Source organism: Diadema setosum, chromosome 5 (genome assembly GCF_964275005.1).
Source record: "Diadema setosum chromosome 5, eeDiaSeto1, whole genome shotgun sequence".
Classification (NCBI taxonomy): Eukaryota; Metazoa; Echinodermata; class Echinoidea; order Diadematoida; family Diadematidae; genus Diadema; species Diadema setosum.
This window is the reverse complement of record NC_092689.1, coordinates 6,457,629-6,479,774: the sequence shown is the minus strand read 5'-3', so window position 1 is coordinate 6,479,774 and position 22,146 is coordinate 6,457,629. Positions and strand designations below refer to the sequence as shown.

Genomic DNA, 22,146 nt, shown 5'->3' with positions numbered 1-22,146 from the left:
GATGCATATGATCTGCACTATCTGAGTAATTTCAGTCATCCGTTTGCACTTTGGATTGACACTTTGCTCCCATTCCAAAGGAGGGAGTCTTTCAATTTACAAATGAATGTAATCACGCATAATGTCCTTCGCTTTCGGACATGCAAGTCAAAGTGCACTCTTGGCCTGTAAGCAGAGAGGTTTTAAAACTAAAACAACCAGACAAGCACTTTGTCCAAAACCACCACAAAAAAATTGTATAATCACATCCTAACATTTTGAATTGCTCTATTAAGGCAAAACTTGTACAAACATGCAACCTAATCGGCATGAATATATCTCGACTGATCAGTAATTCAGTAGAAAAGTCACACGCGTCTATCTCCTTCTCTATCTGCATAAACCCAGACACTCTATTTGCATTTGGGATTTTCCAGCTTTACTTAAAGGACACACAGCTGAAGTCGCACAAAAGAGAGATCTCCATATCCACTCACTAAGAGGAACATAAACTGTTTATTTTCATCGTATAAATGGCCTCAGTGGAGGCCTGCAGGTGCACAGCACTTCAGAAATGCCAAAGGACAGATGAGGCAAAATAGAATTAGAGCATCAGTCTAACAAGTTTCATTCACTTTCAAAATATTCTTCCCCATGAAATCCTCACAGTCTAGCAGCACTTGTGTATACATAACAACCCTCTTCTTTAGTCAAGCCTTTTATGGCACCGATAGTGATGATTATTGTTGACATTGTCATCATCACTATTCTATCCTTACATCACATCACTACAAAATACAGATTTAGCAATGACTTGAAATGAGGAAATACAGCTGCGAAATATCCTTGGCACAAATGAGCCCTTCTTGCAAAATTCTTTTGATAATTATCATTAACCATTTTTAATAGAAACATGCACGTTGAGAAGACACTGACATCATCAATCTACTTTGTGTAGATGTGGTTATATCACTGAATATACAAAACTTCCATATTCCTTGACTTTCTTATTTCTTTCTTTTTTTCAGTTTTTGATGAAACCATCACTTTTTTTTTTAATTCTGGTTTATTCATTAGATAGGTCAACTGGAAGTGAACATGGGAGGATATCAACTTTAAGATCACTGACACAAATGATGATTGCAAATGTAATTTGAAAAAAAATTGTGTCTAGGAGGAATATATGATTCCTAGTTTGCTTTCAGACTTCTACAAATTACTCACTGAGCATGAAATGCATTTCCACATGCAACATGCTTAACAAATACAAATGTGCATTTTCTGAATCTAAAACCCTTCTCCATGATTGCCTGGTGAAAACAGACATCACTCTGCATCTTCATCAATGCTAAGAATCTCAAACATACACTACCACATCCCACATAGTTTGTCAGCGTGATGAAAGATGCCCTTCCAGCTTTGCCCATGTGAGAACTTCTCTTCCCTGGAAACTCTTTCTTCATATTTCAATGCATGACCCAGTTTTGTGGCCACAGCCAATATTTTTATAATCATCATATAAAAAAGAAAGAACAAAATCCAAAGCCTGTCATTGTACGTTGTGAGGCACTTTGCGGTCTGATCCTCTGCATTGTAGACACTGAACAGCCAATTGAAGCCTACAATACCTGTATGAATATAATACAGTGTATACCGTACTGTAGGTATGTTCCCATTGAACTGCTGTTGAAAGTAGCTATCAGCTTTCACTCTGCATGTTCATTTATGCAGCAAAAAGCAAACTAAAATATCCACAAACTTTGTATTTCCATGTTGACTGCAGTTTATTTTATCCGACAGAAACAACAGCAACAAAAAAAAAAGCACAAGATTCATTTTTCCTTTTCTAGTGACAGAGAAATTTAAGACATGTATTCAAATGCTAACACAAGAAATAGAGAATGTAACATTCACTATCTACCAGTGCTTCAACGAAATCTGTCATATCTTCAAATGTGACATCTGAACCCTAACCTCTGCAATCGCCACAGCGAAGTCAATAACAATTTACTTGTCACTCTTAGTACTGTGATTGACTGAGATTTGAGGGCGCCATTGGCATTTTTTCACTGAATTTGTGATTTAAAAAAAAAAATAGATTTGGGCCTGACATTTTAGATATCTATCCCAGAAATCAAATAAAAAAAAACTATCTGGTCACAGTTTGTGCTTATACCATATTCAAATTCTTTATAGCATTTCATAAGTCACTGCAAAACCATAGAAATCACATACTTGAACTTTGACCTCTTGACTTTATTTTTCGCTGCATCGTTTGTAATATCTTATAGCACTGGTTGTGAAAACATGTGAAACATTCATAATTCCAAAACTTTCTTACTTGTATCTCAAATCTGATTTTCTTGGAACTTGTCTGATATTATTCTATCAAGCTAAGCCAATTTGAGCAAGGAGTGAAACTGCGGGGGGGGGGGGGGGGGGGGGTGGCAGCTTGGCTGCATCTAATGTTGCAGCAATTGTCCCACACAAGCCGGAGACAACAAGCAATTATGAGAGAAAAGCTGGCTCTGGGTCAGGACCGTTGCTTGACAGGGATCATATCTCACCTACCACTCCATCATCCACCGCTACTGGTCTTCCACAACATCGCTCACAGCAGACCGCGGTTGCAGTGTACTCCATGTTTACAAATCTTATTGCGAAGATCTTAAGTCAAGATTAAGCAGAACACAGCACTAATTCTCCTTTCAACTCCTAATTGAGTTGATCTACAAACACAAGAGTCAGCTTTTCTTCATTAAAAAAAAAAATGACAAAACATGGCGAAAGTTTCTTAGAGATATATTTTCACTGATAAAACTTTATTTTCTGGAATTACTGAAAACAGGAAACAATGCAAACTTTCCCAGGCATGTCAAAATGAACCATACAACCTGATCAGTAGATAAAATCTTTACATTTCTGTGATATTTAACACCCAAGGAAGCAGTCATCCCAGCCTATCCCAGTCCCATCTCAGTCTGAATAATTTTTGACATAAGGCCACTTCATTCCATGACCAGTTGTAAAATGACGTGTACTGTACACCATCCAGCCCATCGTCACTTCCCACAGCACTAAATTGTATAATGGTACCACTGATAATACCCATCGCTCGAACTTGTCACCACTGACACATAAAATCACATGTCTCATTGATTTACCTGATCATTAACTTTTTTCTGTAAACTATAACAATTAGTGGTATATTATTCTAAATCAGTATAGTTTGCAACAATTAGCATCAACAATTAATTAGTAGATGACATTCCACTGTAAAAGCATACATACTACAATAACTTTATATTTCTCATGCTGTCACTATCATGAAAAACAGGTGTAAGGTTTTGTTTCCCCTGACAGACACATTTCTAAAGTGCAAGTGTACTTTAGCACATAATATGTACTAAGGAAGCAAAACTAACCGGGAAATGTCCTTGGCTCATGACTTTTGTACTGCTTTGTAAGGCTAATGTCCTCCCTAAGGAAACATAAAAACCAATAATGCTGCCACATTCAAACAAAAACTGGCACCAAAACTGTGGAAAAGGGATAGAATGAAAAGGAGAAAAAGAGTCACGCTAAGCTTGTAATGACCTAGAATTCCGTAACTCTCTGCCAAACACAAGGCACGATGCAGACAAAGAACCCATGATATTATACAGGTATGTATTCATTTTGTATTCAAATATAAAGTTACATATCAGTAAATACTTGTGCATACAGATTGTACAATGTATGTTTGTAAGAATATGTATGTCTGTATGTACAGCGTATGTTAACGTGTACGATGTATGATTTGATCCCTTTGAATAAACGTTCAAGCATGTGTTAGAAATGTTCAAATACATCCAAAGATATTCAAACTCACCCGAAGGTATTCCATGACACCAGCATGTAAATTCCACATCTCACACTGTGCAGCTACTCGGAGTGGATGTCCATCCCCATTCAGAGGCATCAAGAATTTTGACAATCCTATATGTGCATGACACTCCCTGGGCCTAGCAGCTCCTAAAAAGGACCTAAAAAGGAACACTCAGCAGCAAACCAGACTGCCACTATACCACCACAGGAATAATCTAATGCTCTACTTCATACAAATGTGAACCACTGATGTCCTCTTGTGACAGGTATGTAATGCACATAGAAGAATGCTGGGAGGATACATTCATGGACAACTCTTCATCTGCAAGAAAAAGCGGATGATCTGAACCTACTCATTCATTTCACATGAATGCGAAATCGAAGAGGTCACAGCAATGTGTGGACAGCACTGCCTCAACACTATGCCCTGACACTGCCCATCAGTGAACCTGCTTACGAAACCTTGACCAAATCCACTTGTTTCCACTCATCCAAGACAGGGCCTCAAAACAATGAAGGGATTAGTTGACTGAGAGCAAAGAAAACGCCTCGCATGGTGGAAATATACTGCCAATCATCTAATCAATATTATCCCCTATTACAAAACTACAAGGGGGATACCCAGTTCATACATTCATATTGTAATATATCAAATGTAGGAGCGTTGTCGCTGCAAAACCAAGCTTCAACCACTACAGACATGAGGGAAAACTCCTTCATTGCTATTCCCAGAATTTTGTCCACCCCGACTGGTCATCACATCCTGTGGTCAGTCTACACACCCTACCTCCCTAGGAGCCTAACCTCTCCCATAAACATTTCTGGATAACTTGTCTCCCCATTGTCTACCAGTGCTAAGTTTCTCCCCCATCATCCCCATCATGTAAAATGTGAGTCACTGGTGTCAGTGACCCATGGATTGACAGTGGTCATTACTAACCTACTCCTTTGTTTTATTATAATCTGAATCCCTCTATTTTGAATATTTGAATATTGTAGATTAAGCCCCTCCTTCGAGTATAGATGTATTATAAAAGTGACCATGTGCTTTGGTCAAGAGTCCTCTCTTTCACCCTCTTCGGGTAAAGACACAAAGCGTTGGTCTCCCTTGCCATCCCTCTTTAGGGGCAATATATGGCCGTTTGATGGGGAGTACCTATTAATATATCACATTCCTGTAAAGCGTTATATCCTCTTGTGACTAAATAAAGAGCCTGGATTTGGATGCTTATATGAACTGGTCTCTTCGTCTCTTCTGTGTGCTGTCGAGAAACGTTACCAATGTAACACCGCCGATACGCCATCGAACATCAACGACAAAATAAAGGTGTTACATTCTGGTGGCAGCGGTGTGTTGATTAATCGAGCCCATTCTTCTGCAGGTGGGATTGGACGAGCCCATCTCCACATTATACCGCCCTGGATTTTGCAGTTTGTGGACTGTTTATACCATTTGTTTCTCGACTGTGGATCACCTCGAGACAGTTATATATCTCTTCTGTGGAACAGCCTTTGTGCATCATACTTGTAGAAGGCTCGACCCTGCTTGTGGACACAATAATTCCCCACTGTTGAAAGTGAATTTACACAGTGAACTATATTTATCATCACTTTCCTCATTCACCATCACGGCATTATCACCTGATAGAGTGTTTTGTGTTTTAATGTACATGTAAGCTGTTCGCCACTGCTGGAGAATCAACCTTTATTACCTTGGATGAGCTGTTCTTCTTCATCGGGGATCTACTTTCATCGCTGACTTGTACTGTTTGCCTCCTGCTATTTTAATGTGAGTCAACCTGTGCTGTACCTGGCTGTGACTCCTGTTCATTGATCAGTCGTCTTCAACCAGCGACATCATTATATGGACTGTACAGCGCTACCGGTCATCTACGAGGGATCTGGATGAGTTCTTCTTATTCATATTCATTTTTTCCTTTTTCACTGAACATTAATTACTTAATTCGGACAGACTCTTTTACGAATCGTATTTTCTTTTGTCTTAATCCTGTCCTCTTTTTATGAGATTTGTTTTTATGTGCTGAGTTTTGGTACGTAGCTTCATTATACTCCGTTGTTTTAACAATTTATTTTTGTTTTCACTTTATATGCATGTTGATATACGTATTTAATTGTAATTGTGTGACGTGCATTTGTTTGTTGATGACATTACTTGTTTTTTTACATTGATTACGGTTCATGATATATTGCTAGTTTTGTAGGTCAGTTTATGCTTGATTGAGCATAAGTTTGTTTGCTGATTTTTTTCCTTTTTATGTTTGCATAGGGTGAATTATTCACATCTTCATATTTTTGTTCTCTTCATCTCTCTTTTTCTTCTCTCTTCTATCGCTCTCTCTCTCTCCCTCTCTCTCTCCTGTGTAATCAGTTAAGTAGGTTTACATAGTACTCGATCTTTCTTTCTCATTCTTAACGTGGTTAAACCGTTTCTCTTCTAACAATGGCCAATGAATACCCCACTCATACGACATCAAAGTCTTCCTCGACCATCTCTTCAACCCCCACCTACCTCCCTCCCCACCTGTCCCACCTGTTGCATCCCCTCCCAGTCACCCCAACTTGCCGCCCCCTCCTCCCTCACCATCCCATGATGCCCATGCACGTAACCATGATCCTCCGAACCGCACTCGAAGCGGCCGGATTGTACACCCTCCTGATTATTATGGTAACCCCATCTCCTCAGACTTCACCTCTTTTTCTCGTTAGGCCTTGGTAAACTTGACTTTCGGACAGCCTTAATTAAGGATTGTTGCTATTTTTAAGTTTATCGCGTCATTTGTTTTATGTTCACCTATGTTTCTGTTGTCTGACTTCTGAATGCAAAGTAAGGAGGTATTGCCCCTATAATGCCATTCCTTTGTATATATTTTTTTCATGACCATCAGACAGTTAAAGCAGGTCATGATTTATGTTTATAGACAAGTGTAGTTCCTACCGATTAATGCCTTGACATTTGTATTTGTTTGCTATAATTTCATGTGTGATCATCTTTTATGCCAATGATATCTTGTTCATATCCCACATGAGTGTTGTGTGGTTTAAGTTTTAATAATAGCCTTCCAATTGCTTTGACTTTTCCTTTGTTCTGCCTGTTTTCTGACTGCTCAGCTTTTGAATATCCTTCTTTTATTTCCTTTCACATGATGCTTCCAAGATATTTCTGCCTGTCCACAGCCTCATGTGGACCAATTACTAAACTTCCTTTGCACATTTTTGTAAGATCTCTATATTTCACACATGTCTCTATATGACCTTGTCACCATACCTAGATTGGCCTATTTCTAATATTTGTTTGAATGTGTTTTTTAATTATGTTACGCTAACAATATCCTGGTTTCAGGTTTTCCATTCCATAAATGCAAGATTATTATATTTTTATTCCATTATTTCAAGTTTGCTTTATTTTTCCTGCTTATTCGAGACATGGACCTAATTATATTTATACCTAGATGTGTTTATTTTATTGACCAGCTATTTGCTGAATTTGGGTGATCAATGCAATCACTTTCTCTTTGGTTATTATTCCATTTTGGTGGAATTTTTTATTCCTGTTTGTGTACTACACCCTATTACACGTGGAGTTAGTTGTTTTGGATTAATGTCAATATTGTAGTTTTCGTATATTGTTCAGATGAAGTTGGTTTTTGTTTAGTTGTTTAAATTCACTGTGCACACATTTTTTTCCTCAAAGTTTGAATCAGTATTTATGTGATTCTTTGATTTTTGCCTCGGTTTTACAACCTTCAGTAATGCAACACGGAAACAGGAAAATGTTTCATGATTTTTCCCATGTGCTCATTGCCTTTTAACTATGATTTCACTTGATGTTTTTGTCGTACTGTTAACACTATGTTGAATTTGATATTTCTATGTTCTTTTGTTTCCTTCTACCTCTTTCCATTTTCTTTCATTTCTTTAGTCATGCTGTAGTATTCTGTATGTTTTATCATTTTGTACACATAAGTTACATTTTGTATCCAGTCCCCTCTCTCATTTTCTCACTGGAGAATACTCTCAATTGTTTTTTAGGTCACCTGTCCCACTGTAATAAACCTCCTTGAAACGAGGACGTTTCATTTTGAAAGATGGAAGTAATGTAATATATCAAATGTAGGAGCGTTGTCGCTGCAAAACCAAGCTTCAACCACTACAGACATGAGGGAAAACTCCTTCATTGCTATTCCCAGAATTTTGTCCACCCCGACTGGTCATCACATCCTGTGGTCAGTCTACACACCCTACCTCCCTAGGAGCCTAACCTCTCCCATAAACATTTCTGGATAACTTGTCTCCCCATTGTCTACCAGTGCTAAGTTTCTCCCCCATCATCCCCATCATGTAAAATGTGAGTCACTGGTGTCAGTGACCCATGGATTGACAGTGGTCATTACTAACCTACTCCTTTGTTTTATTATAATCTGAATCCCTCTACTTTGAATATTTGAATATTGTAGATTAAGCCCCTCCTTCGAGTATAGATGTATTATAAAAGTGACCATGTGCTTTGGTCAAGAGTCCTCTCTTTCACCCTCTTCGGGTAAAGACACAAAGCGTTGGTCTCCCTTGCCATCCCTCTTTAGGGGCAATATATGGCCGTTTGATGGGGAGTACCTATTAATATATCACATTCCTGTAAAGCGTTATATCCTCTTGTGACTAAATAAAGAGCCTGGATTTGGATGCTTATATGAACTGGTCTCTTCGTCTCTTCTGTGTGCTGTCGAGAAACGTTACCAATGTAACACCGCCGATACGCCATCGAACATCAACGACAAAATAAAGGTGTTACAATATGATAAAATGTAATTTTTATACAAACAACACAGGTAACTTTTTAAAAGTAGAAATAAGAAGTTCTGTTTTAATACACTACAGTGCTTGGAAAATTGTGTCTCGGTCAAATCCATGGAAACATGTGGGGGAAGTGTGAGAGACAAAGAATCACTGTATCAAGGCAAATGAAGAAAAGTAAGTAAATATATTACAATAATACATCATGTGCATTATGATTGGGAATGCAATCACAGAAGATTCATATGACAAAGAAAGCTGTTCTTAATCATGAATCGGTTAAAAAAAAGTCTTCCTGATAAGTTGATAACTTTTTGGTCTTTTACACCACCATGTACACAACTATTCTTTTTACAGTTATCATTTTATCCTTACCACCTACAGTGTATTATACTTGTTACCTACAATGCTGCAACAACTACTATTTCTGCCACTACTTCAAATACTTCTTCTATTGCCAAAACAACAACTACTTACTACTACCGGTACTAATTTAACATCAAAATATGACAACCTTTGATGTACATTGTATGTGTCATGTCAAGAGGCATTTCTTCCACCTTCTACCAGTGGAAGTGCCAAGTGGAAACATGTTACAAAAGCTGGCCATCACCTGCTTTGGTCCAAGAACAGGACCAGTGGGTGACCAGACCGGATGGAGCTAAAAATATCTTGCCTAAACCTAATAGCGTGTTTCAGATATTGGACCTCCTACAAAAGGAGGGCTATTTCTGCACCATTTGAATCGATAATGATCAATACCACAAGCCTGGTGGTCTTGACTAGATTGACATAAGCTTATTGAATGTAGGTGAACTCTTACAGCATAGAGAAATTATAACTTCCTTCACTGAAGCCATCCGTATCAAAGAAATAGAAATAAAGGAGGGCTTCAATGAAGTCCAGATTGCATGCCCAGACGATATTGTGCAGCGATACTGCAGTGCACAACACACACTGGAGGTTGACCCCGGAAGCTTACATGGGCAAAACATAGAGTTCATAGAGAGGTCATGCCAATTTTCGAGTTAGTTGATTATAGTGACCACACGACAGACTGATCTTCAAGACTTCTATTAAAGGTCCTGTTTACCTTTGGGAGCAGTGATTTAAAAATGTTTAAGATATCACTTTTGATGCATATGTGTGGGTCAGTTGTATCACAAAACACCTTACCACATAAAATTTTTGCAATAAAGCCTAAAATATAAGGAGATATCACTATTTCTCTCAATAAATCGTAACTGTAGGCGGTTTAGTCTGAAAATATTTTTATTATAACTATTGTTCACATTTTGTATGTTTAACAATATTTAACATCTATTATACTGGTTCAAATTGTTACATTGGTTGTTTCTATCCCTAACTCACATTTTAGAATGATTTTGAAGCAGTAATGAGCGGTTTTTGTTTCATCTGCAAATGGTAAATTATGCCTTTAAACCCTCGAGTGCATCCACAGTGCTAACCTATACAATCTAATCATCAAAGTTGAAAACTATGAGTTAATCTCAAAGATGAGAAATGTGTATGAACCTATAACTATTATTTTGAAAGGACAGTATGGGATGATTCAATATTCAGGCACTGATATTGCCATTCCTTCTGGGTGAAATATATCTCAACAACCATCTCTTCCACATGTACGTGTGTATGTGAGTATGTTGCACAAATGTGTGCCAGGCACTTCAAACCCTTGTGCCTGCCTACCCTTCCCCACTGTTGGGGAAAATAAAAAGAATAGCCGCTTGCCTAGTTCCAAGTATCGAGTCATTTTCTCCATAGAGCCCATTCGGACAAAAGGGAAAGTTATGTTGCAATGCCCTGGTATGATGTACATGTACAGCTGTATGTGTGTGCTACAGTCAGAATTCATCGGTTGGATAGCTGGAAAGTGAAACTGTAGTAAATTGGAGTCTTCCACAAACTTCTAACTGGGCAAAATCAACAAACTGAAGTACTTGACAGCTGAAAAGAAAATCAATCAAATCATGAGATTGTATATGTTGAAGGCTGTGGTGATTTATGGGGAGATCCCGTGATACAGACTGCTTGGAAAGTAGATTTTTCAGGAAAAAAAAACAATCAAAGACAATTCCTAGCAAAAGGAAAAAGATCAAGCAGTGCCAACAACTAAATATTTTTGTAAACGTGATTACATTCCTCATGTATCAGGGTATTACTTACAGTCACAGAATGTGACTATGTACAATCAATGGATCAAACATTACAAAACCTCAATGGGCTTAAACCACAGGACAGAAGAGAATAGAAAGAGAGAGAGAAAAGAAGGAGAAGACAGAGAAGAAGAAGAAGAAGAAGAAGAGGAGGAGATAGATGAGAAGAAGAAGACTTCAGGGACAAAAAGAGGGGATAAAGCTTTGTGTATTCGTGTATGAAGATCTATAACAAATACTGGTCTTGAAATGAGCTACTTATAAACATATGTACCTACTATTAGAATACACAAAAGGGAGAGGAATGGGAGTCCTGAAAACAAACAAAAACAAAAAGATGAAACTTGCAAAAGGGAAAAAAACAACACAAACTCCACCTTTTTATCAAATATTGATACTGCTCATCGATCAGAATGCTTTCAGGTTGAAGTGCTTATCAAAGCAAGGTTGATTTCTGTGGAGAAATGTTTGGGTAAAAGCTTATCCACTGGGTATACAGCTATCACAGAGCATCTTTTTTTTTTTTTTTTTTTTTGCCATCTCTTTCCCAACAGAAATGTCTATTACTGCAGCCATTGTCAGGCATATCTTTATTACACTGTGCAGAGAAGAGCTCTTTCACACCTTACACCTAGGGAAATCTCTTTCTCAGGAAAGGAGCAAGGCAACAGGTCCATTCACACATGACAGATCTAAATCTCATAGCAAAAATTAATTCTTTCAACCACTGTTCACTGATGGCCAAAAGACTACACAAAGCAGCCACAAGCCAAGTACTCTGGGATCTCTGAACTGCACGTGCCTAAACAATGACCGGAGTGTGAACCCCGGGGACCCTAGTGTGCAGACCCAGTGTGAAGAATTGCATCATGGGATTTGAAAAAAAAAGATTTTTTTTTTTCATATGCCATTCACATGTCATTCACACACACTGCGTGAGGCAAATTATCACAAGGATTCCCCCTAATATGTGTCATTTACAAAGATTTCTATTAAAAGCACTATGCAATTTTATGCAAGATCTTAATGTTGCAATGAAGGCCCTAGAAATGTAAAATGTATGTTGTACAAAATCCCACAGGACAGCCAAAAAAGGCGTACGTTCCCCATTGCACACTTACAATCTACAGAATCTTCAGTGTTGCTGTCCGTAGCTCAGTGATGGCCAATGGAAGGATTTCAATTGACATGCTCCTAAATCTGTTATAGCGGTTGTCACATACTCTCAGAGTCACAAGAGAAAATAGTTATCCTGCACATCCATTATTAAAGGTAATTGAAATGTTTTAGTGCATCCGTGTCTGACTGCCAATAAAGCCAATCAATAAAGTATGTATTTCTACCTCATCAGGTCATAGCACATAAGAGGGAAAATCCCCTAATTCTCCACTCCACAAACTTTCCTCAAACTCTACAGTCCTGATATCTTATCAAAACATTCACAAAACAACTGAAACAAATGACATATGAACAGGGAAAAACTGAGAAAGTCTGTGTTTTGTTTGGCAAAGCACCCAGATCTGAGCAGGTCACACTCTGTACAAAGAGACAGAAACATGGCAATAGAGAGTATGAGGGAAACAGACAGACAGACAGACAGACAGAAAGGCAAATAAGCCAAAAGATGTAGAAAGACAGACAGAAAATGAAGCATATATACTGTAACCCTAAAATTCATAATCCTCCCCCCCCCCCCCCCCCCGCAAGAAAAAGAACAACTAAGCTACATAACAACCCCTGGAGGTAGTGCAATATCCAACCCAGGTGCTCTGTCAGTATGTCAGTATGTCAGTATGATTGTAGTACAATGTAGCTCCATGGCAAGACAAGGCACAACCACAGGACAAATGCAAGGTGAATACAGTGCACAAAATTCCATGTAGTTTGATAATAAAATAATTTATCTTGAATGAAACAATCAGATGTACAGTTGGACCCGGAATTCTTTCAAAGCCTAGCTTACATTGACGTGTTCCTATCTGCTGGACCTACTACCATAAAAAAAAAACAACATCAAAAACTGTTATCATACCAACGCAGCACACCACTACAAATCTGCGCGCCATGTTAGACAAATAAATAAGCCATGACTGCAAGAATGTTAGCCCTTTCATCTAAACAGCATGGCATCTTTTCAGCTCAGTAAAAATCACATGACTTTGACGTCTCTCGTGCAGAACTCTGACAATGAACAAACTACCCGACAATTTTTTTTTTTAATGGTTAAATAGCGACTCCCTTGGTAGACAGTTTTTTAGGGTAGGGGATGGGTACAATAGGATGATATCGTTCACAGATACAGCTTTTGAGTTATACCCCTGTCATAGAGCAAACGTTTCTTATGAGAAAATTTTAACTGAGCCGAGGACTCAGCACTGTAGAATATACAACCTGGGTCCTGTTTTAGGAAGAGTTATAATTGAATATATACTTGATTTCGATTGTAAGTCTATGGCAGCCTGTGTGGTAAGGAAATTTATAATTGATCATATCTTTTGATATTAAAAATGGGGCCCTGTGAGAAAACATTGCCACAAGATCATGTGGTCATCACACATACTTTGAGATGCTTGCAGAAAAGCATTCAAGTCATAATGAGGTTATAATGGTGAAATAAAGATTATGTCACTAGTTTGCTTTTTTTTTATAATTGAATTTCTTTTGAACTGATTGCCTTTGTTTGACTAGCTTTCATTTCCCCCCCTTTTCTTCAAAGTAATTCCCTCAGTTCTATTATATACAGTAGGTCAATTTGTCCACTTATTCTTACTAACCACAGAAAAATATTGTGATGAGTAGGTAGTAGACAACTTCCGAATTAAATATGGTACCTATCAACATTGTAGGATAGATCATACTGGACACTATAAAAGGGTTTTCCAAGGATGGCAGAAAGGAATGAGAGCTAATACCAAGACCAGAAATGTGTATTGATCTCTTCTTTCATCGTGGCCGACTCGCCACATAACTTCGTCATAATTACATTTCTCCGTCTCCACATTTTCTTCTACCAATACCTAACTCCTCAAAATTGATACATCACATCCACTCCTAATTGATCCATCATAACCCCCTTGCAAAAGAAAAAAAGAGACAAAATCTTTGCAAAACCAGAAAACTTATGTGACATGTGTTTCTCCCCTTTCCCTACTGCCAAAACATAGTCTTAATATGAAGTCAACTTCCACCATGTGTTCTGTACACCTTCCATTCATTAGAATGAAAACCAGAACAAGGATACAATACAGGTTTCAAAGCCGAGTAGAGTAACCTACCTAAACTGTTAATACTCATGCATCCATCATGTGAAGTGCCGCTATCCACATCCACGCCTGGTAGTGGTATACTCATATGAAAGCAGCTAGCAGGTTGCATCTATTCAGAAATTCAAGGTAGCACCACTGAATTCAACAGGGTGTTCCTGCTCCTGTCTTGTTCACCACAGATCACTATGGCGGGAGTCCCTGCATGTTCCAGGTTGATTTCACAGCCACAGGTTGTTGGTTGCTCACTCTTCAGTAATCTCGTTGGTCCCTTGGAGTTTGCTATGAATGCCTTTCACAACAAAGTTATAAACTGGGCCTGGTGCCGAGCGAGGCTCCAGGATTGAATGTATTTCAGTGTGTGGGTGTGTGTATGTATGTTTGTCGCGTGTCTCAGCAAGGAAGTACAGTGTGTATGTGTGTGTGTGTGTGTGTGTGTGTGTGTGTGTGTATGTGTGTGTGTGTGTGTATTTGTGCTAGCCTCTCTCTTTCTCCTTCTTCCTCTCTCTCCTTTCTTCCCCACCCCTTTCTATAGCATGGCATTGGTAAAGGTTTCAGGACAGTCTGAAAGCCCAGTCCCTCCAGAGAGTCACTGACTCACCCAGTGTGTGTGGGATGGCCTAGAAACCAGATCTTGTCGCACCTTCCTGATCTTGTGGAAATGTGCAGTGTAATTGGGTGATATCACAGACGAAAGAGAAAAGTTATCATCGATTTAAAGGAGAACACACCCGAGAAAGAAAGCTGCAGTACTAACAGAAATGGACCAAAGAAACTCTGAACCACACAGGACAGACGTTAAAAAAAACCCCAACAAATTCTATGATTGCGTGATATCATTATCCATAATTCCCCTATTCTTCTTATCACTGGTCAACTACTTTGTAGATGATCTGTTCATGTCATGCACTGTCCCTTTCTTAAACCTCTTGTTCTTCCATGCATCAATTTCAGAAATTTCACATCTTCTCAAATAACTCATTTTCTTCAAGACTCTGAGACAATATACAACAGAAAACCTGCTTAGATTGCCTCAAATCTTCAAATACTTGCGCAATCCCATGAAAACATTTCCTTATTTATTAGTTTAGTTAAACAACTTGCACTCAGCACAACTTAATGCTCTAATGCATTTCAATAAGTTATTCAAAGCCATCAAAAAAGGATATATGAACCATACCATAGTATCAAATATTGGACACGTGGATACTGGAAATTCCGATCAATCCTACTAATGCACGACAATAAAAAATCACAAAGGTACATGTAACATAAGAGCTAGAGATTCCAAAAACTAACAACCCATCCATGACATAACTGTGCCTACATATTTACACACACACACATACACACACACACCCTATGGAATGCTTCTCAAAATGAAATGCTGTTTCAGAGCAAATATTCACAAACAATATGGCATTCATGTTGACAATACAACAAACACACCACATCACAAATAATGTGGAAGTACTTGTACCAATGGTATGCAATGCCTTTGAATAAAAAACTCTGCATAATCTTGCTGTGTTTTTGTTTGTTTTGGGTTTTTCTTTTCAAAAGGTATGGTATGTAGCAGGGCTGTTGGATACACTATTGCATGTTAACGGTAAGTCAAAATGAGGGCATTCAACTGAGAAATCAAATATGGTACAGTGTAAGTTGATAGCGAGTTTAGATAGACAGACTGTTAGCATACACTTGCACTGATATTTCAAAGTTAAGAGTACAAAACAAAACAAAAACACTGCACTAGACACATGATCCTGTTTATTCTCTTATCACAAGACCCTTTCTTTTCCCCTCCCCACCCCCATACACACCACTTTAATAGTTAAACCAGACTGAATCACACAATTACCTTAGCAAAACGCTGACATCTGATGACATTTTATTCACTACGGAATTTTATTTCTATATACATTTTTTTTTCCTTTCTGTATTTTTTTCAATGTAAATTCTGGATCAAAGTCTAAACCAGGAACCAGGCAGAGAGTATCACTGGCTGTGAGCTGTGCATGTAAACAGGACTTCCCAGGTAATGGACATACCACGAAGGATAATCATCAGTCCATCAAAAACCAATCGAGGGTCATACAGTCAATAAAAGGGCTATTCACACCTACAGGTGATGATGCCCCACCCCTATTCAATATTCCAATGAATTAAAAGAAAAAGGTTCTTTTGATATGTGCAGGCTACTGAAAGGCAAATATTACTGAATATATGAAACCAAGAGCAGGTAGATCATCATTCATCAAAACGATCATTTTTAGATGTTGGCCTTCTCAATCTCCCATCCTCCGGCTAAAATCACAAATAATCACAACACAGATAGATAGATACAAACAGTGTAGATACATAGACTAAAGAGATAGATAGATAGATTGATTGATAGATAAATAGATGAATAGATGGATAGATAGATGGATAGATATACAGATAGATAGACAGATAGTTACATAGATACATGTACATGAATACATCCATACATACATATTATATATACATACATTCATACATTCCTCCATACATACATACAATTGTACCTACATATAAAGATAGAGATTGACAGATAGACATGGATAAATACATTGCAGATGGATGGAGAAATAGACAAATACGGACGGACCTTAAACTTTGCAAGACTGATTAGGTGATCCGCTGGATTTGTGATAGGGGGCAATTGACCATGCAATTTTTAGATGTTCATCAAAGAACTGATATTACATGCATTGCTAATCAACAATGGCATGTCAAAATGTAGACACATGGATTCAGGGCTGTTAAGAAAACAGAAGGAGGGGGAAGAGAAGAGAGGGAAAGAATAGGAGAGGTGGGGGACAGGGATCTAGACGGGGAGGGATCTCAGCTTGGTTTTTCAACACATTCATCTGAGTTCTTTGCACACCTGTATATATAAGCCATCTAAAGTTTTCAATAGAAAATTACATGTCAGCACACAATGACCACACCCAATCTTCCTTTTTGTTCACAAATGGCATTCAGCTAAATAAAACTGTTATTCAAAATTATCAAAGGTGCAAACTTATGCCACTTACACCTGCACATTAGCTGCACTTTATTGCCTCGACAACAGTTACTCACAAACACGACCACGCACACTATTGTGAATGGCCTTGTTTGCTGCAGAATCAAAGAGAAGTCAGGACAGATATATCAATGACAATGACAGGATATTCTTATCTGTCACTGCACAGGGACATCTTCACCACAAATCTTTCTGGCTTCTGGGGGGAAAATGATGGAAAAAACCCACACAACTTTTTTTTTTTTTTTTGTGAAGCAAGTAATTTTGCAAGACAATCACGATGCGCCACATGCTAAAAAGCATTATTGCATTGCAAGTGCAAGTACTGTACGTGACCTGGAGAAGAAAGGGGGGATGTGTTTCTGTTTTTTTTTTTTCTTGGGTGGCGTCAGGGGAAGAGGAAGGGGAGGCCTACGAGAGAGGGGATGGCTGAAAGGGGAAAAATTTCAGCTCACTGCATGTTATGCTAGCTCCTTTGATGACCACTTCAGTCCTGTCAGAGAACATGTTTGCAGAGTGAATCAGATTCGGCATGACTCCATCACAAACACATGCTGTAAACTGGCTATAACATCACACATGCACACACACACTGCCAGATGCATAGTGACATTGTACTCTGCGTGTATGTGCATATCTGTGACAGGATACATACCCAACCCTACCCCCCCGCTTTTCCCTTTTCATCAATATCCTTCAGGATCCACACCTCTCCATCAGTAAACAGATTGAGTATCCTTTAATGTCAGAGACCTTACACTCAGGAGCATGGGCCAGTTCTCTGCATGTGGCGAAAACCCGGAATGAAACACAATATACTATAATTCTTTTTTTTTAATGTTTGTTAGTTTTTGGTTTTTCTCTCTCTCTCTCTCTCTCTCTTTTTTTTTTTTTGGGGGGGGGGGCAGATATAAAGTATATTTCCTTACTCCTGAGCACAGTTGATTATCACATCTGACAGGTACGGCATACAATGTACCTCGACTTCCTGGGACCACTGCATATATCTATACATGTACATAAAAGCAAGTTTTCAAGCACAGGTCAAGGGTCAGAAAAAAAGTTCAAAAAAAAAAAAATGACATTGCAAAACATTGGGTGATTTCAGTTTGGTGCTAGTGCTGGTGATGCAAAGTGTTACCTCCTAAAACAATTGAATTAAATCACGCTTCAACACCTACATAATGTACTATTGTCAGATAATGCAAACAATTGTGATTATCGAATCCCAACTCTAGTATTATCTTCACACCACCATGAAGTCCATGTGATCCACTAAGATTACACAATGAAAAAGCAGTTGCACTTGGTTAAAGTCAATACAAACAGATTCAATCAATCAATTCATTTGAAATGAAAACATGACAGAAATGGGAAAGGAAGTTTGTTTGCACAATTGTTTGTTGATAATATTTCTTCTGTTGTTTCTCTTGTTGATATACTGAAGCTCACAGTCTGCTACTGACATACTGTACATTACTTCTTCATTTCAGCTCTAGTAGCAAGTGGTGCCTACATTGTATGTATCTTGAAACTGATGTATTATGACCTAATAATTGACACAACACAAAACGATACATAATAGTAATTTTCATCAGAGGCAATATTAAATAGTGACCCTGCAAACTCCCAACCAGGCGATTCACACAGAAGAATTATTGATCTTCAGTGCTTATTTGCCACTGTTCACACATGACCAAATACACAAGCAAACAAACACTAATTCTGATGCATGATAAAGCATGATAAATCTCCAAACTGGGCATGCCTAAACAATGACTGTAGCGTGACCGCGGACACCATATTATGCAGATCTATTGTGGCAAGTTGCATTATGAGACTGAACATTTTTATCTTATGTTTGTGTGTGTGTACCATTCACACACAGTGGGCAAGGCAACTACAATGTATTGCCAGGGCTTTTAATAAACAAACAAAAAAATGATGATGAACTAATTCTTGCATTGCTATCAGCAGCATGTCGATAGACTGAATCTTGCTGCCAGGTGATTGGTATCCACTGGTCGGACATGTATTAGTTCCAGTGGTTGCAGACATTACAAACAGATGGTCCTTGCACTTTAGTAAATCTCCCATGGTATTGACATGGACAACACAAGTTAAGAAAAAAAAAAGAGCAGTGTTCAGCAACTGAAATTGAAAGCAACTTGATGAGTGTCAGAAGACATTCAAGGGTATGTAAGCTGGACGATCAAGGTTTACATAGCAATTAAGTATTTGTTCACCTGCTGTGTGCTCATCTACATGTAGTTCTCCAATGCAAATGCAAATTAGAGAGATAGCATTGTCTTCCTTCTCCTATCTTGAAAACACATTTAATCTCTTTTTTACCTTGTTCCCTTCCCACTTTTTCCTTCTATTTTGGAGTTGAGTGTTCCACTTATTTTCTCTTTCAGCCCCTCATATGGTATGCCTCTTTGGCATGGGAGGATTGAAATGCTCACAATGCAGTGTGATCTCTCATTATCTCTACCAGCCATATGTGAGCGAAATGAAAGGTATCTCAACAACGGTCCAGGTGTCAAAATGCTATGTTAATATACTCTGCAATGTCTGGAAAGAAATGAATCTCAAAAGAATGTGATGATGTTCTCATTAAGATGATTATGGCCTACATTGAAATCTTCACAACACTTTTGCAGGAAAATTAATCAAAACTCAACAAATCTATGAAATCAGTCCCTGCAGGCAACTGTTGTCCACCATAATGAGAAACTTTGTTCAGGTTTAAAGGACAAATTCACCCAAATGTAACTGTGAATTGAGTGAATACATTGGTAGAAGACATTTGTGAAAGTTTCATGACAATCAGACAATTCATTCAAAATCTAGGAATTCTTAAAGTTTTTTGCAGCCATTGCTGGATGAGAAGACTACTACAATTTGTGATATCACATTTGAAGAACGATATAAAGAAATAATGGAAATTCAACATATTTTCACAATTTCTAGCACAATAAAAGAGCACTTGACTTGCCTCTTTCAGAAAGCAGGGGGAATAATATTACCCTTGACATACATGTGTATAAAGTAACAAGTTGAGGGAAAGTGTACTTTTCATTAAAAATGAAACTTTGTGGAAATCACTTTTACATTTTCTTTATATCGTTCTTCATGTGACATCACAAACTGTAGTTGCCTTGTCATAAACTTAAAAATTTAATAACTTTTGGACAAATTGTATGATTTTCTTCAAACTTTCACTGATGTGTCCTACTAAATTGCTGCATTCACTCAATCCACAAGTACATGTATATTTGGGCAAACTTGTCCTTTAATGGTTAATGTTGGTCACTGGCTCAACAAAGAAAATCAAGCTCCAGATCTTAATCAGCACCATTGATGTTACCAATGTAAATGGCAATAAGAGGGCAAAGACATTGGTAAGAACAAAATCAAGATTGTATCATCCTGAATGACTGCAAGTTTTCTTCTTTCATTTTCTTCTGTGGTACAGAGAGAGTAAAAAAAAAAGGGGGGGGGACTGTAAAACACTGGTGCATCAGTCAAGAACAGTGAAGAGAGCCACACACAATATAATAATACATGTGAATTGCACACAGATCTATAGTAAGAAATGTTTACACTTTCTCATTGCTCTGATAGAATCAATAACACTCACCAAGACAAAATGACAGTGTGGACACTTGAACACTTGACTCGACTGGACTCGAGTTTCTGCAGTGTGGAAGGAATGAATCAAATTGCAAATATTGCATGAATTATAATGCTCGCATTAAAAAGACAAGTTCTTCTTACATGATTGATACTTTTCTGTGAAGTATATGAGGGCCATTGAGCAATTCCTCTTGTTATGAACTTGCACAAGTTTTGAGCAACAAGAGAATTTCCTTTGTGAATAGCAAATCTTATTCTCTATCTTATTATTCATTAGTGAAGAAAATTTCAAGTTGCAAAGCTTTACTTAGTAGTGGTATCATCAGTAATACAACTGTAAAAACTGACAGCTCTGCAACAAGTTTCACTTACATAAATTACAATTCAGTAGATCAGGTGGGCTGTATATTGCCATAATCAATTTCCTACCAGAGTGCACATCCTTAGAAGCACACAGTCAAGGGTCACATGAGAGAGAATCTTATAGAAGGAGGAAACTATCATTACTAACTGCTTGATGACACTAAGAGTCCTTTAAAGTGAACATCATGTACATAGATCTAAACGAAGCAGAAACAAAAGTCCCACATTTTGACACAACTGACCATACGTTTAAGTATACGTAATGGCACTGGGGTCACAATTTAACACACCTCAATGTTTGTGGAAACCTCTACATTTCCTGAAAAAGTTGGACACGTGAGCTAACACAAGCAGTTTTTTTCAGTGTCTGCTGCCCTCTTTTGATGTAGTATTTACAGGGCACACACATAGTATTAAACAAAAGAATATTATACTAACATGTTAGAACTTGGTTTGCAATACTTGCATAGCCATGGCGAAGTTAGGCATACATGTGTTGAGAAGCATCATTACTGTATACTGATAATAAATAATCTTAGCAAATTCTAACAATGTAAAAAGTGCAATTTAGTGCATGATTAATGAATATGAAAGACATGGCTCAGGGTCTGACCTACTAACAAGCAGTCCAGTTCCGTCTGAGCCTCTGCCAGAAGTCTGAAAATGAGACAGGAAAAAAAAAAATTGAGTCTGGGAAGAAGTCATTTCACAATATTGCACAGTTACTCTAATAACACAGATGTAAATTCAAAATTCAGTGAGTTATTTGACTGTGTATGACACAAGATGTTGCTATAAGGAATGAATCAAAGGCATCAACACAGATGAGAAACTGCAAATTCATATTCAGGTTTATCAAGAACTTAGGAAGTACGGTTGTACAACTGTACATGTACTTGCAAATTACTCTGAAGACCCTATGTTCAGGTTGTCAGCTTTGTTTTCCTGAGCCAAATAACCAATTGTCAATGTAAATTAGCACTACATCCATTGT

The 22,146-nt window shown here is 38.0% G+C and overlaps 2 protein-coding genes across 2 annotated transcripts in view; both read right to left on the bottom strand.

Annotated features, from left to right (window-relative positions):
• LOC140229034 (uncharacterized) overlaps window positions 1-20,845 on the bottom strand; it is a 68,473-nt gene extending 47,628 nt beyond the window's left edge. The window contains exon 1 of the mRNA XM_072309295.1: window positions 20,794-20,845. The gene's annotated coding sequence lies outside the window, so the exon portion shown is untranslated. The remainder of the gene's footprint in view (window positions 1-20,793) is intronic.
• Window positions 1-22,146, bottom strand: part of LOC140228455 (uncharacterized) — a 105,116-nt gene that overhangs the window by 13,091 nt on the left and 69,879 nt on the right. Inside the window, exon 19 of the mRNA XM_072308671.1 lies at window positions 21,770-21,809. Within this exon, the coding sequence (XP_072164772.1) occupies window positions 21,770-21,809 (40 nt within the window). The remainder of the gene's footprint in view (window positions 1-21,769; window positions 21,810-22,146) is intronic.